Source organism: Gopherus evgoodei, chromosome 4 (assembly GCF_007399415.2).
Source record: "Gopherus evgoodei ecotype Sinaloan lineage chromosome 4, rGopEvg1_v1.p, whole genome shotgun sequence".
Lineage (NCBI taxonomy): Eukaryota > Metazoa > Chordata > Testudines > Testudinidae > Gopherus > Gopherus evgoodei.
Window position 1 is genome coordinate 151,516,306 of NC_044325.1, and position 14,769 is coordinate 151,531,074.

The 14,769-nt window shown below is 53.2% G+C and overlaps 1 protein-coding gene and 1 long non-coding RNA gene across 14 annotated transcripts in view; one reads left to right on the forward strand and one right to left on the reverse strand.

Moving 5' to 3' along the window:
• AGBL2 (ATP/GTP binding protein like 2) overlaps positions 1-5,202 on the forward strand; it is a 43,771-nt gene extending 38,569 nt beyond the window's left edge. For 12 of the 13 annotated variants that reach the window (XM_030562337.1, XM_030562343.1, XM_030562334.1 and 9 more), the window contains one exon: positions 4,883-5,202. In XM_030562337.1, the coding sequence (XP_030418197.1) occupies positions 4,883-5,111 (229 nt within the window). In that variant the 3' untranslated portion in view covers positions 5,112-5,202. The remainder of the gene's footprint in view (positions 1-4,882) is intronic. The other variant, XM_030562336.1, reaches the window with a different exon arrangement.
• On the reverse strand, positions 940-14,679 carry LOC115651502. The gene is made up of 2 exons (XR_004000372.1): positions 14,586-14,679; positions 940-2,051 (listed from the first exon to the last, which is right to left on the reverse strand). It is a non-coding gene; the product is annotated as an uncharacterized LOC115651502 (long non-coding RNA).
• Between the last annotated feature and the right edge of the window lie 90 nt (positions 14,680-14,769).

The following is a 14,769-nucleotide window of genomic DNA, read 5'->3' on the forward strand; positions in this document are numbered from 1 at the left end:
AGACGGCATTAGAGAGAATAGCAACAATACCATCAGTACTCCCACTGGGATTCCAGGCAGCCAACTTATCCTTCCAGGTAGCAAGACCTTTCCAAGAGGAGGCACAAATCACAGAGGAGAAGGTCCTCTGGTTTCACCTCTAAACAGCTGGCTCATCCCCATCAGCTTAGGGCAAACAGACCATTTGACTCACATCTCTAAGTCAGCATTCCAGCCGTCAGTGATCTTCCAATCATATCTCCCCCCCGGGCCCCCCTTGGTGACAGGCTGTATTACTTCCACTCTGCTTCGGACGCAATAGCCACAGATAGATGGGTTTTAAAGCACTGTGGGACTGGGATATGGTGTCCAATTCCTAACCATCCCGTCCTCCTGCCCCATCCCTTTTCAGGGACCCATTTCATGAGGCACTGCCTCTTCAAGAGCTTTAGACTCTATGTGCTTCAAGGGCCATAGAAGAAGTTCCCCTCCAACACTGGGGGAAAGGGGTTCTGCTTGTGTTACTTCCTGATCCCCAAGTCCAAGGGAGGGCTGACACCTATACTCGACCGCCAAGGTCTCAACAAGTGCATCAAATATATGAGATTTGCATAGTCACCCCAGCAACAGTTCTCCCCTCATTGGATAGTGACAGGTTTGCTGCCCTCCATTTTCAGGACGCTTGTTTCCATGTAAAAGTGTCCCCAAGATAATGGAAGTGCCTCAGATTTGTAGTGGCAGATCAACATTATCAATACGCTATATAGTAGCACCTCTGAATTATGAACACCAGAGTTACAAACTGATCTGTCAACCACACCCCTCATTTGGAACTGGAAGTACACAATTAGGCAGCAGCAGAGACCAAAAAAGAAAAGAAAACCCAATACGGCACAGTACTGTGTTAAATGTAAACTACTAAAAAAAAAAAAAGGAAAGCAGCATTTTTCTTCTGCATAGTAAAGTTTCGAAGCTCTATTAAGAATGTTTACTTGTAAATTTTTGAAAGAACAACCAGAACATTTTGTTCAGCATTACGAACAACCTCCATTCCTGAGGTGTTAGTTACTCTGAGGTTCTACTGTATTCCTTTTTGGCCTGTCCTCAGTCCCGGCTGTATTCACCCAGTGCATGACTGGAGTGATGTCCCATCTCAGGAGAATGGGGATTTGGGGCTTCCCTTACTGGACAATTCGCTAGTGAGGGGCAAGTCTGAACGCCAAGTCCTCCATCACGTCCAATTCAGACTGTCTCTTTTCGATCAACTTAGGCTCATCTTCAACAAAGGAAAGTCTACATTACTTCCAGTCCAAAAAATTGAGTTCACTGGGGCCCTACTAGACTCTACAAGTTCAAGGGCCTTTCTCCCTCATAAGTGGTTTCAAACAATTTGTCACCTATGTCTGTCCCTCAAATCTCACTACTCAACCACAGCTCATGTATGTTTGGGGTTGCTAGGCTACATGGCATCATATACTTATGTCGTTCAACCTGTGAGAGTGTGCCTGTTGAAACTGGTTTATCTCACACATTGTCAGTCTAGTCCAACAGCCTAGTCTGAGTGCCTCCAGTGGTCCTGCAGTCGTTAGAGCGGTGGACAGATCAGAACAATGTATGTGAGAGAGTTTTTCACTTGTCCTTTACTGACCAGGACCATAGTTACTGATGCCTCGACGATAGATTGGGGAGTGCATTTGGAGTCTTTGAGGACAGAACAGGAAGCATCATTATATATTAAGGTCCTTGAACTTTGAGTGATTTACAATGTGTGCCGGGTTTTCTCTCTCTCACATCAGGGGCACGTCTGTTTATATAAATCTTGACAATACCACTGCAACATAGTGTGTGAACAAACCAGTTCAACAAACCACTTCAATCAGTTCTGTTGGGAAGTGATAAAGTTTTGGCACTTTTACATCAAGAAAGACATTACTGCAGCTGTCTACGTTCCAGGTGCACAGAATCAATTGGCCAATCAGCTCAGCAAGAATTTCTCCAAGAATCATGAGTGCTTTGTGAAGAGCAGCATCCTGAGGTCCATCTTCAGGGACTGGAGCTTTCCATCTATCAACCTATTTGCAACAAAAGACAAGAAGTGCTGTCAGTTTTACTCCAGAGCAGGTCACAGTCCAGGTTCTCTGACCAATGCCCTCAACTGAATTGGGGGATCAGCCTTCCCCCAATTCTGCTTGTCCCTCAGGTCATTCTCAAAATGAAGCTGGATCAGGCCAAACAGATACTCATTGCACCAGCCTGGCCAAGACAATGTGGGTTCTCTGGCCTTCACAGGCAATTGGTCCACTGTCCTGTGCCTCTTCCACTCTTCCTGGACCTACTGTCTCCACACCAGGGCCAGTGTGGCATCCAAGTCTTGGTAGTTTGCATCTCATGGTATGGATGCTGCATGGTCAGATTAGGTGGAAAAGAACTGTTCAGAGGCAGTCCAACAGGTTCTGCTAATAGTACGAAGCTGTCTACTAGATCAGCCTCTTTGGCCAAGTAGAAACGCTTTTTGGGTTTGTCACTGACTCGGGGAATTCGATTGGCAGCAGCGTGGATTCAGAACATTTTAGGTTACTGGTTACATCGTAAACCATGGGGCCTGCTCTCAACCATTGAGGGTCAACTTGGCACAAATCTCAGTGTTTCATCCCCTGATCCACGGGCAGTCGGTATTTTCCAACCCCATGCTTGTTAGATGCCTGCAAAGTATTGTTTGCCTCTTCCCACCTACAAAGAAACTTAACACTGTGCTTGCTGCCCTTACAGGGCCGCTATTTGACCCTCTAGCAACCCGTACTCTGTCCCTCCTTTGCCAAAAGACATCTATCTTATTGCTATAACATCAGTGAGAAAGGCAAGTAAACTCAGGCCCTAATGGCAGGACCTCTAGACACTCAGCTAGTGAAAGATAGAAGAGCCTGAAGGCCACATCCAAAATGTTTGTCTAAAGTGGTTTCACCACATCACCTTAACCAAACTATTCAGTTGCCTGTATTTTTCCTTAACTGCACTCCAATGCAGATGACCATCGCCTTCATATGTTGGATGTAAGATGAACCTGGCTGTCTGGATGGGACTAAGCCAGTTTGATTATCACCCTGGCGTGCTGTCTCCTGTGCAGACCAGATGGCATTTCTCAGGGTTGTTCCCATATTAGATATATGCAGGGCTGCGATTGAGTCTTCCGTGCCCAGGTTTACCAAACTACACGGTCAGGACTGCTTCTAGGGTGGAAGTGAGCTGTGGAAGAGCAGTTCTGCAGTCACTATTTAAATAGATGCCGAGCCAGTATGGCTTGCAAGTCACACTAGAGGACTACACATCTGCAACCACTGGAAGAAGAAATGGTTACTTACGTTTACAGTAACTGTTGTTCTTTGAGAGGTGGGTGCAGTCGTGTACTCCACGACCTGCCCTTGGGTCCCTCTGCATCGGAGTCTCCAGACAAACGAATGCCAGTGCGAAGGAACTGACGGGGGCTGGGGTGTGGCGGGGTGGGGTCCTGAGGGTGCCAGCAGTACCCCAACGGGCATTGCTACACAGAGTTCTCTGGCTTCGGTGCACTGGGCATGCCCACCTGAGTGGAATGCGTGTCTGGCCCCACTCCTCGGAGAACAGTGGCCACAGTGCAGATAAGGACCTGTTTTCCCTGTAAGCCAGCAGGAGCTGGGAAGGGGATCGAAGTGCCCTGGATACTGGGCTTCAGTTTTCCGTGGGCGTATGCAAAACCCTAAGAAAATCAGGTCATTTGCGGGAGCTGGATCCTGGGAGCCCCTTAGCCAAATGACCCCAAATTTGCAGCACAAACTCTACCCCGACTCCTAAGTGGGCATGGCAGCTTTCAAGACAATCTGAGCATGTGTGTGGATTGTAGAATAAACAGCCCAGGGCTTTTAACAGCCAGCTGTAACTGTAGGGATCCCAGTGACTCCTAGACCAGGCTGCCATGCCAGTGGGGGTGATCTTGCAGCACCACCTGCTGACCTGTGCTCTAATGGGTGAAATCTGGGGGAGCCCTGCCTGAGGCAGCCCTGGGTTAGGCTAGGGACCCTTCTCCCTGGGGAGCTTTCTGGGAAGGGGGGGCTGAGCCCTCCCACTGTGACTGATGGCTCTGATCTGCCTCCTACCTCTGCAGCCCACAGTGGGAATGGGGACCCCCCCGATGCACCAGTGTAAGGGGGGAGTGGAGAGGCAGCGTTCAGTGGTATGAGCACAGAACAGCTCATTACACTTCCCCACGGAGCCACATTGCAGGGGAAGAGGGTCGGCCTCGACTGAGGCACTTCCCCTCTGAGCCTCAGCTTCCTGCTCCAGGAGGTGCTCACTCTCTGCCCCGCTATCTCCAGAGGGATGGGGCTCTCCCCACAGGAGCCCCTTCCCTCCGGCTCAGCAGCATTGCCAGGTAACAGCTGGACAGGGCTGGGAAGGGCCATTGCCCGGCCTGTGACAGTGACACGGACACCACAGGGTCTTCCTGGGAGCGGGGGAGTGTTGGGGAGACACTGGCCCCAGGGGCTGTGGGAAGAGCGAATCTGATGGAGAGATAGCGACCCAGGGTGGAAAGGGAATGGGGCAGGGATGGGCAGAGCCCTGGAGTTGTCTGGGAAATGAGGCAGGGGATGGGGTGGCAAGGGAGCTTGTGGGAGGCCGGAGGGAATGGGGACAGCAGTCCTTGGAGGGAAGGAAGTAGGGGCATGATGGAGCTGGCGAGAGGCTTGGGGTGAGCACCCAGATGGGAGGGGGCACAAGGGACTGGAGAGAGAGCAGCTTACAGGGAAAGGAGAAAGGTAAGAGGTTGATGGGGTGGGACGGAGGTGGGGAATATGGCAGAGGATGGGCTCAGACCCAGCAGCCAGGTAGCCCCAAGGCCTGAGTGAGACCAGCCAGGTCTGTCCCTTAGGTCCGTGTGGTGGGGCCCCGAGCAGCCCGCTGTGACTCTACTGCTGAGCAGAAACCTCTTCCCGAGACCCCAGCTCCCTGGCCGGAGAGCGCCCGTTGGACCCCACACGCTGAAGCGGAGCCAATCGCAGCACCTTCTGCCTCCTAGACAAGTGACGTGGAGCCTGCTGGCGTTCCAGCCCCCCTGCGCAGAGCTAGAGAGACACAAGAGCCCCTCCTGGCCCCAGTAAGGGGCTGCAGGGCTGGGGCTCTCCCTGCCAGAGCCCCCTCCCTCCTGCTCGGCTGCATTGGCAGGCTCATTAAAGGGCTTTGGAACAGTCAGCCGGGCTCCCTCCCTGAAAGGGGCTGTGAAGAGCAGCGGGGGCAGGACCCCTCTGATGACTGGCTCCGAGAGCTGCCGGCGGTGGGCAGGGGAGCCCACAGGCTGCTCACGGCTCCAGTGGGTGGGATGGCTGTTCAGAGTGCAGGCCGACTGCGCCACGAGCATTGCACCCTGGCCTTTCCTTGTGTTGGCACAGAACCCAAGCCGGCTGGCCTGCAGCAAGTAACATGCACACGGCTGTTAACAGCCCACAGGCTGGGAGGGCAGCTGTCAGCCCACGGCCTCAGCACCGACTGGCTGCGTTTGTCACTCGCTGCCCTGGCCCTGTCTTCCGTGGGGTGTTGGCTCCACCTGGCCCAGCCCATCAGCACTATGGCCTTGGTCCCCCCATTCCCTGTTCTGCCACCTCCAAGGCCAGGCCTCTGACTCACAGTTCTTCCTCTCCACTCCCACCCACCACACTGCACACAGCTACGGGTGACCAGGGGCACGTGGCATGGTGCCATCGGGCAGCCCTGATTACTAAAATATCTCCTGTGCTTTCTCAAAGTGATGCTGCAGCGAGGCAGCCGGGGCAGCTCAAGTCAAAGCCAAAACGTCCCCGGAGAAACCAGGAGCAGGGTGTTATTTCAGCAGGGCCAGGGCAGGCCTGGTAGCCAGCAGTAACCTGGTCAGGTACATTCATTAAAGAGTCCGGAGGTCACTGCAGGCTGGTCATTCTTGCAGACAGCCTCAAGCTGGGCTCTTCTCAGGGCTGTGTGGAGAAGGGGCAATTGGCCTTAGGGTGACCAGACGTCCTGATATTATAGGGACAGTCCCAATATTTGGGGCTTTGTCTTATATAGGTGCCTATTACCCCCCACCTCCTGTCCTGATTTTTCATAGTTGCTGTCTGGTCACCCTAACTGGCCTCCAAAGCGCCTCTGACAGTGCACAGATGGGGCCCCCCATCCCCCTGCTGGCCGTGTGGGAGGCATTGCAGGACTCACAAGGAGCAGGACTGTGCCCCCCTAAGGTGGAGGAAAGGGAAGTGGCCGAGGAAGATGCCCCTTCCCACACACCTAAGGGCCATGAGAGGCTGCCCACCTGCAGCTGCGGTGAATGCCCAGGAACTGGCCTCTCCCCTCCCACAGACCTTGGGGAGCAAGAGCTTCCAAATTTGAGCTCTTGAGAAAGCAAGGAACTGCCTAGACAAAACGGCAGGAGCTGTGGGGGTGGGGATGGGGCGTCACCCGGCAGAGGCGCCTCTGACACGGAGCCTCCAGGAACGTGGGTGCTACGAAAATAAACAGAACCTGCCTCACAGCAACCCAGGCCCCTGTGGCTGGGCCTGGCCAAGGCTGAGCTTGGCGGGGTCGCAGGGACCCCCACAGTTACAGCTGGCTGTTAAAAGCCAGGGGCTGTGCCCCCCAAGGAAGGAGAGGGCTTCCAGGCCCTGCCCTCCCCTTGGGCAGCTGAGGACACATGGGAGCCAGGAGTCCCATTAGCCCAGGCATGAGGGGCTGGTGGGGGTGCAGCAGGCAACTGAGACACTGAAGTGGAAGCAGCCACCTCAGGGCAGAGCAGCTGGGGGATCCCACCGGGTGTGATGGATCCTCTGTGCTAAGAGAGAAGCTACATGAATCGCAGCAGGGGCTGATGTGCACAAAGCATCAGGGGCAGGGGGACTGGCTGCAGCGAAAGGCAGCCCCTCCCCCACCTATCCAGCCAGGGATACAGGGGACCCAGCCCCCCACATCACTCTGCCTCCCCCCACACTTAGTCAGAGCTACAGGGGAACTGGCCCCCCCATGTCATTCTGTCTTCTCCTCCCCAGCCAGGGCTACTGGGGAGCCACCCCCTCCCCCAGTGACTCTGATCCCCGTTAGGTTTGTCAACTTTTTAATTGCACAAAACCAAACACCCTTGCCCTGCCCCTTTCCCCGAGGTCCTGCCCCTGCTCCACCCTTCTCTGAGGCCCTATCACACCCTCACATTCACTGGACTGGGACAGGGGGGTGTGGGCTCCAGCTGGGGGTGCAGACTCTGGAGTGGGGCCAGAAATGAGGGGTTCAGGGTGCGGGAGGGGGCTGTGATGGGTTGAGATCACAGAGACCCCTTGGGCACTGCCAACTGATGTGCTGAGACTATCTCTGCCTCTGCTTTCCCTGCCAGCCTGGGACTTCAGAACCCAGCCTGGTTGTGCCAGACATACTAGCCTGCTACAAAGACAGACCCAGGTCTGAACCACGTCCTACAAACTGCAGGCTCAACTAAAAACAGCTTAAGAAGTGCTCCTGTCTCCAACAGTCAGATGCCGAGCTCCCAATGGGGTCCAAATCCCAAATAAATCCATCTTACCCCCGCCTCAGATCCACCCCCCATGGGCACACGGCTTGGTCTCAGACCCCCTCCCCCCCATGGGCAGCACACTCTGTGATCTCAGATCCCAATCACATGGAGACACACCCTGGTCTCAGATCTCCCCTGTGGACACCTGCCTTGAGCCCTGGGGCTACAGGAATTGGCCTTGACCATCCCTGCGCCAAACGGCCCATTTCCCACTGCTAGTGAGGAATTATAGAGACACTCTCCTTTTCCCCCAGCAGTCCATGTGACTTCACCCTCCCCTCTGGGGCTTTCAGCACAAGATTCCTTCTTGCTGCTAACAAATCCTGGGAGAGATTCTGCCACATTAAAAAAACATTCCCCAGTAGAAATGGTGCAAAATTGTGTGCCACTGCTGCAACTGTTAGTTTAGCCTGCAAATCACCAGTTAGCTAAAGGTACAAGGACTTTGTAACCTCCCACTTTTTCTGGTAACAAATCCTTCTCATGGATCAGGTTCCTCCTGACCACAGAAATTTCTGCACCAGTATCCCTCCAACTTTGGAGCATTTTACCATTAAGCTTAATAGCATGCATATGCTCACTGCTTGGTTGTGTAGAAGCAACCTTTACAAATCCTTTGTGGTAAGAGGCAGTAACCTGGGATACCCCTGTGCCCTGAGAAGCATCATCATCAAGCAGCCTGTTCCCACTCAGCCCAGGCCACTTATTCCTCAGGTGCTCAGTGGACTTACAATGATAGCACCTTCTGGGCTCCTCTGCTTGCACAGGAGACTTGGGACGAGTAACGAGGGAATGGAGAAGTGAGTGCCCAGCCTCCTTTTTCCCCAAAGGTAAAATGGTGATTCTGCTTTCCACCAACCTTGTACCCCTCTGCCAGTGGTTTATGTTTAATTGCAGCTTGTGATTGCTCATAAGACTCTGCAAACTCAGCTAATTCATCTACTGCATCCACCTTTTTGTCCCACAAATACTGTTTTACATCACTGCCCATATTCAGGAACTGTTCCTGAGTAACCAAATCACACATTTCTTCAAAGCTTGTAATACCTTTTCCCCTCACTCACTTGTCTAACAAATCTCTCATTTCATTTACATGGGCCACATTACGTAATCCAGATCCCCTCTTAAAACTCCTGAATTTTACCCTGTAGGATTCAGGTGTAATGTGGAACTGTTTCAAAACCAGTTCCTTAAATTTACCATAGTTTGAAGCATCAGCAATAAACATCTTATTGAATATGTCCAGAGCTCTCCCAGTGAATTCTGCAACCAAAGTAGTAATTTTTTAATCCTCAGGAATTGCATGGAGAGTGCACAGTCTCTCAAAGGTGATGAAATATTCGGCAATATCACTGGATTCATCATATGATGGACATAACCGCGCCCATTTGTAGATTTTTGGGGAAGTGGAGCCAGCTGCTGAAGGGTTTTGTCTCTTCCACTCCATTACAGCCAGTTCATGTTTCTGGATCACAATTTGGGCTTGTCTCTGGGCCTCAATTTCTTTGTCTTTTAACTCCAGGGCTTGCTGCCTCTCTCTTTCCTTCTCCTCCCGAGCAGCTTGCTGTGTTAACCTCTGGGCTTCCATAACCCTTCTGTGTGTGGCCTCCTCCCTGGGTGACTCTTTTTCTGTTCTCTCCAGTTCTTTCAGTTGCAATAATCTCTCCTTTTCTGCAACCTGAAGCCTAAAAAGCTCCAACTTTGCAATCGCTTCACTGCTTTCACTCATTTTCCTGTTCTTATGTTCCTACTTCCCTTTCCCAAAATAAGCAGAACAGAAAATAACCAACCAGTAACCACTTTGTCTGTTCTCCAGCCACCACACTTAAAATCACTGCCAGTGTCTCAAAGCATTGAGCTGTGCACAGAACCTGCTCCATTATGCCACTGTGACAGGTTTGGTCACAGAGAACCCCCTTGGGACTGTCACCTGATGTGCTGAAATTACCTCTGAGCCAGTTTTCCCTGCCAGCTTGGGACTTCCAGCACCCTGCCTTGTTGAGCCAGACACACAACCCCACCGCAACACAGACCCAGGGTCTGGGCCACACCCCCAAAGCTGCAGGCTGTAAGTGAAATCATCTCTGCAGGTTACCTAACTCCAGCACCCAGACACCCAGCTCCCAATGGGATCCAAACCCCAAATAAAACCATTTTACTCTGTATAAAGCTTATACAGGGTAAATTCATAAATTGTTCTCCCTCTATATCACTGAGAGAGAGAAATGCACAGCTGTTTGCTCCCCCAGGTATTAATCACTTACTCTGGGTTAATTAATAAACAAATGTGATTTTATTAAGTATAAAAAGTAGGATTTAAGTGCTTTCAAGTAATAACAGACAGAACAAAGTAAGTCACAAAGCAAAATAAAACAAAAACACAAAAGTCTAAGCCTAATACATTAAGGCCATGTCTACATCTACAATTTTGCAGCGCTGGTTGTTACAGCTGTATTAGTACAGCTGTATAGGGCCAGCGCTGCAGAGTGGCCACACTTACAGCAACCAGCGCTGCAAGTGGTGTTAGATGTGGCCACACTGCAGCGCTGTTGGGCGGCTTCAAGGGGGGTTCGGGGAACGCGAGAGCAAACCGGGAAAGGAGACCAGCTTCGCCGCGGTTTGCTCTCGCGTTCCCCGAACCACCCTGCAAACCGCAGGGAAGGAGACCTGCATGCTCGGGGGTTCGGGGAATGAGAGAGCAAACCGGGAAAGGAGACCAGCTTCGCCACAGTTTGCTCTCGCGTTCCCCGAACCACCCTGCAAACCGCAGGGAAGGAGACCTGCTTGCTCGGGGGTTCGGGGAACGAGAGAGCAAACCGGGAAAGGAGACCAGCTTCGCCGCGGTTTGCTCTCTCGTTCCCCGAACCACCCTGCAAACCGCAGGGAAGGAGACCTGCTTGCTCGGGGGTTCGGGGAACGAGAGAGCAAACCGGGAAAGGAGACCAGCTTCGCCGCGGTTTGCTCTCGCGTTCCCGGAACCACCCAGCAAACCTCAGGGAAGGAGACCTGCTTGCTCGGGGTTCGGGGAACGCGAGAGCAAGCCGGGGAAGGAGACCAGCTTGATTACCAGAGGCTTCCTCAGGTATGCTGGGATACCTGCTTATTCCACAGAGGTCAAGAAAAGCGCTGGTAAGTGTCTATACTTGATTACCAGCGCTGGATCACCAGCGCTGGATCCTCTACACCCGAGACAAAACGGGAGTACGGCCAGCGCTGCAAACAGGGAGTTGCAGCGCTGGTGATGCCCTGCAGATGTGTACACCTCCTAAGTTGCAGCGCTGTAACTCCCTCACCAGCGCTGCAACTTTCTGATGTAGACAAGCCCTAAGAAACTGAATACAGGTAAATCTCACCCTCATAGATGTTCCAACAAGCTGCTTTCACAGACTAGACTCCTTCCTAGTCTGGGCCCAATCCTTTCCCCTGGTACAGCCCTCGTTAGTTCCAGCAGACATCTTAGGTGTTAACTAAGGGTTTTCACATGATTGGCTGCCCTCTCTGTCCTGCTCCATCCACTTTTCTAGCTTTGGCACAAGGCAGGAATCTTTTGTCTCTCTGGGTCCCCACCCCTCCTTCTAAATGGAAAAGTACCAGATTTAAGACGGATTCCAGTATCATGTGACATGGTCATATGTCCCTGTGAGATCTCATTCTTCATTACCCGTGGGCTGGCCCACACCTACACAGGAAGGCTTGCAGGTAAATAAACCCATTCACAACCAATTGTCCTAATCAATGGGAGCCATCAAGATTCTAAGCCACACTTTGCATAATTACAATAGGATTCTGAGTTATGCTTCATATTTCTAGCTTCAGATCCAAGAACGATACATGCATACAAATAGGAGGAATATATTCAGTAGGTTATCACCTTTGTGACGATACCTTATAAGAGACCTTTTGCATAAAGCATATTCCAGTTACATCATATTCACACTCAGCATATTTCCATAAAACATATTGAGTGCAACATCACACACCCCCATGGACACAAGCCCTGGTCTCAGATATCCCTCATGGGCACATGACCTGGCCTCAGATCCCCCCCGACACAAGCCCTGGTGTCAGATTCCCTCTGTGGGCACACATCCCGGTCTCAGATCCGCTCCCCACCCTTCCGGACTCACGCCCTAGCTGTCTCCAATACTCAGCGGGGAAGAGGACGGTGAGAACAGATGCCATGATGGGGCAGCAAGGGGCCCCTCAGTGCTGCCACCAACACCCCAGTGCCCAGCTCCACCCAGCCCCGAATAAGGCATTGAGCCAGGGTCTGCAATTACAGGAAGCCGACGATACCTTATATCTTCCTGCGTCTCTCACACATTGTCTCTAATCTGCAGATCCCATCTAGCATGGCCAAAGTACGCAGAGGTCCCTGCAACATCGAGAAGACCCTGGGACCGTCAGCCTGGCCAAGTGTCATGCTGTGATGAAGTGGGTTTTTCCCCTTATTATGTTGTACGTGAGTCTATGTGAGTGTTATTGTTTTGCAGGAACACTGTGTGTACCTCAGTTCACCAATACCCAGGTGGTGGGAGTAAGTGTGTGTGACTTTTGCCGAGACGCTCGGGGGCAGGTGAGGCTGCTCCGTCTGCCTGCACCTGCACATAAGTGATAGCTGATGCCCTTCCTAACCTGAGATTCAGGAGGGAGATTCAACCAGGTAACACTTTGCTTGGGAAGCAAGACAAACACTGTAGGAGGGGAAACAGATGTGTCGGAGATCCAGCTGCCCACCTCTGCTCAACCTCGCTGATCTCCTGTGGTTTGCACTTCATTTCCTGGCTCAGCTCTTTGTGATCCACCAGGCCAAAGGGGTTCCTGCAGATCCCGGTGTGGGGAAAAAGTCCTGCTGGCGGCCAGGAACTCCATAGCCCAGGCGCTGGAGAGGTGCATGACTTGGATATTATGGTCCTGCTGCTGACAGGTTGGCCGGAGGGGTGACAGCTGGCGGGGAGGCCAGAAGGGTGGTGATGGTGATGGCTGGGGTGATGGTGATGGGGTGGCAATTGGCTTGTTCTGGGCTTGGTTGTTGGCAGGGGGCGGTGCCTCTGAAATGGGATTGGCTTGTTCTGGGCTTGGTTGTTGGTGGGGCTGTGCCTATGAAATAGGATTGACTTGTTCTGGGCTTGCTGTGAAAGGCAGAGCAGCTTTGTTATGTTTTGAGACTTGGCAGCACTAGGGCACCAGGCCCGGGACTCCCCCAAGATGGACTTGGCTGAAAGTCACTGATTTCCATGCTAACAAGTCCTGTTCTATGCTGTGTTCCTGTCAACTAATAAACCTTCTGTTTTACACGTTGGCTGAGAGTCACTGCTGAGTGCAACGTGGGAGTGCAGGGCCCTCTGGCTTCCCCAGGGGTCCCGACCAGGTGGACCCGTTGCAGGAAGTGCACAGACAGGGATGCTGAATGCTCCGGGGTCAGACCCAGGAAGGCCATAGCCGAGACGGTTTCTTGCTTTGGACAGCATGCCCTGAGGGGAGTCATACAGAGCAATTCCAGGCCATCAGGGTTGTGATTCTGTGACAACTGGTCGCACCTCCCTCCTGGTTCTCAGGTTAGGAAGGGCATCAGCCATCACTTTTATGCAGGCAGCTGGAGCAGCCTCACCTGCCCCAAGGGTCTCACACCCTTATTCCCACCACCTGGGCATTGGTGACTCACATACAACATAACAAGGGGAAAAACCCACTTTATCACACATGCAGCTTGTCCATAGTTCTGTGGGGAGGGGACAGGTCACTGTCAATGTACCCTGCAGCCTTGGGGAAGGTGCACTGGGGTGGGAGCAAGGAGACCACCGGGTCTGGTCTTCAGTATTCAACTTACTGCAATTTCCATACAGATTCCCTCTGAGTTCAAACCCGGCTGGTGACTCATGTAGGTAAAATTAGGATATGATCATGCACTTAAAGGATGGTGTCGTAATGTACATGGTCAAGTGCACAAAGTTAAGGTTGTTCAGGAAACCTTAACTGTGGCAATTGCTGATTCCGGAGGTTTTGACTCTGCAGCCTTCCCTCTCAGCCTGCAAACCTGCCCACGTGTTACACGAACCATGGCATCATGGGAGGAGCGGGACAGCCTTGCACTAAAATGCCTGGTTACAAGGATCTTTTCCTCAGTGTGTGAATTAAATAAGCCAGATTCAAAAGAAGATTGGCGCAAGAGAAATTCCATCCCGTGCCTCCAGTGGGTCACCAGTCAGGAGGGAACCAGCGACCTTCTCATGCCCCCGTAGGGACCCTCCCCCAAGCTGAAGGAGACATTGTTAGTGGTTATGTGACCTGGCCACTGGAGAGGGACATGACACAGGTTTTGTTTATACAACCGTTGGCTAGAGGGCAGTAGAAAGTTGGGGATCAGGAAGTTTTGGCTTTATCCCTAGCTCTGAGAGGGGAGTGGGAGTTAGTGGTTAGAGCAGGGGGCTGGAACCAGGACTCCTGGTGTCATTGGGTAGCGCCTGTCTGTTGCTCAGACACAGTGAGTAGGATTGCCAACTTCCTACTTGCACAGAACTGAACACCCTTGCCCCACCCCTGGCCCTGCCCCACCCCTTCTCTGAGGGGGTGAGGCTGTAACTGGGGGCTGCTGACTCTGGGGTAGGGCTGGGGATGAGAGGTTTGGGGTACAGGAGGGGGCTCTGGGTTGGGGGCTGGAATATGGAGCGGTAAGGGCTCCAGCTTGGGCTGCTGGCTCTGGTGTGGGGCTGGGGCTGAGGGGTTTGGGGTGCAGGAGGGGGCTCTGGGCTGGATGTGGAGGGGTAAGGGCTCCAGCCTGGGCTGCTGGCTCTGGTGTGGGGCTGGGGCTGAGGGGTTTGGGGTGCAGGAGCAGGATCCAGGCTGGGGCTGAGGGGTTTGGGGTGCAGGAGGGGGCTCTGGGCTGGATGTGGAGGGGTAAGAGCTCCAGCTTGGGGTGCTGGCTCTGGTGTGGGGCTGGGGCTGAGGGGTTTGGGGTGCAGGAGCAGGATCCAGGCTGAGGGGTTCGGAGGGTGAGGGGGGGGTCGGGGTGCAGGAGGGGGTCGGGGTGCAGGCTCTGGGCAGCGCTTACCTCGACCAGCTCCGGGAAGCAGAGGGCAGGTCCCCCCCGTAACGTGGAGGTGCAGCCAGGGGGCTCTGGGCACTGCCCCGCCCGCAGGCACCGCCCCTGCAGCTCCCATTGGCCGCGGTCCCTGACCAATGAGAGCTGCGCGTGGCGCAGAGCCCCCTGGCCGCGCCTCTGCCCAGGAGCTGGG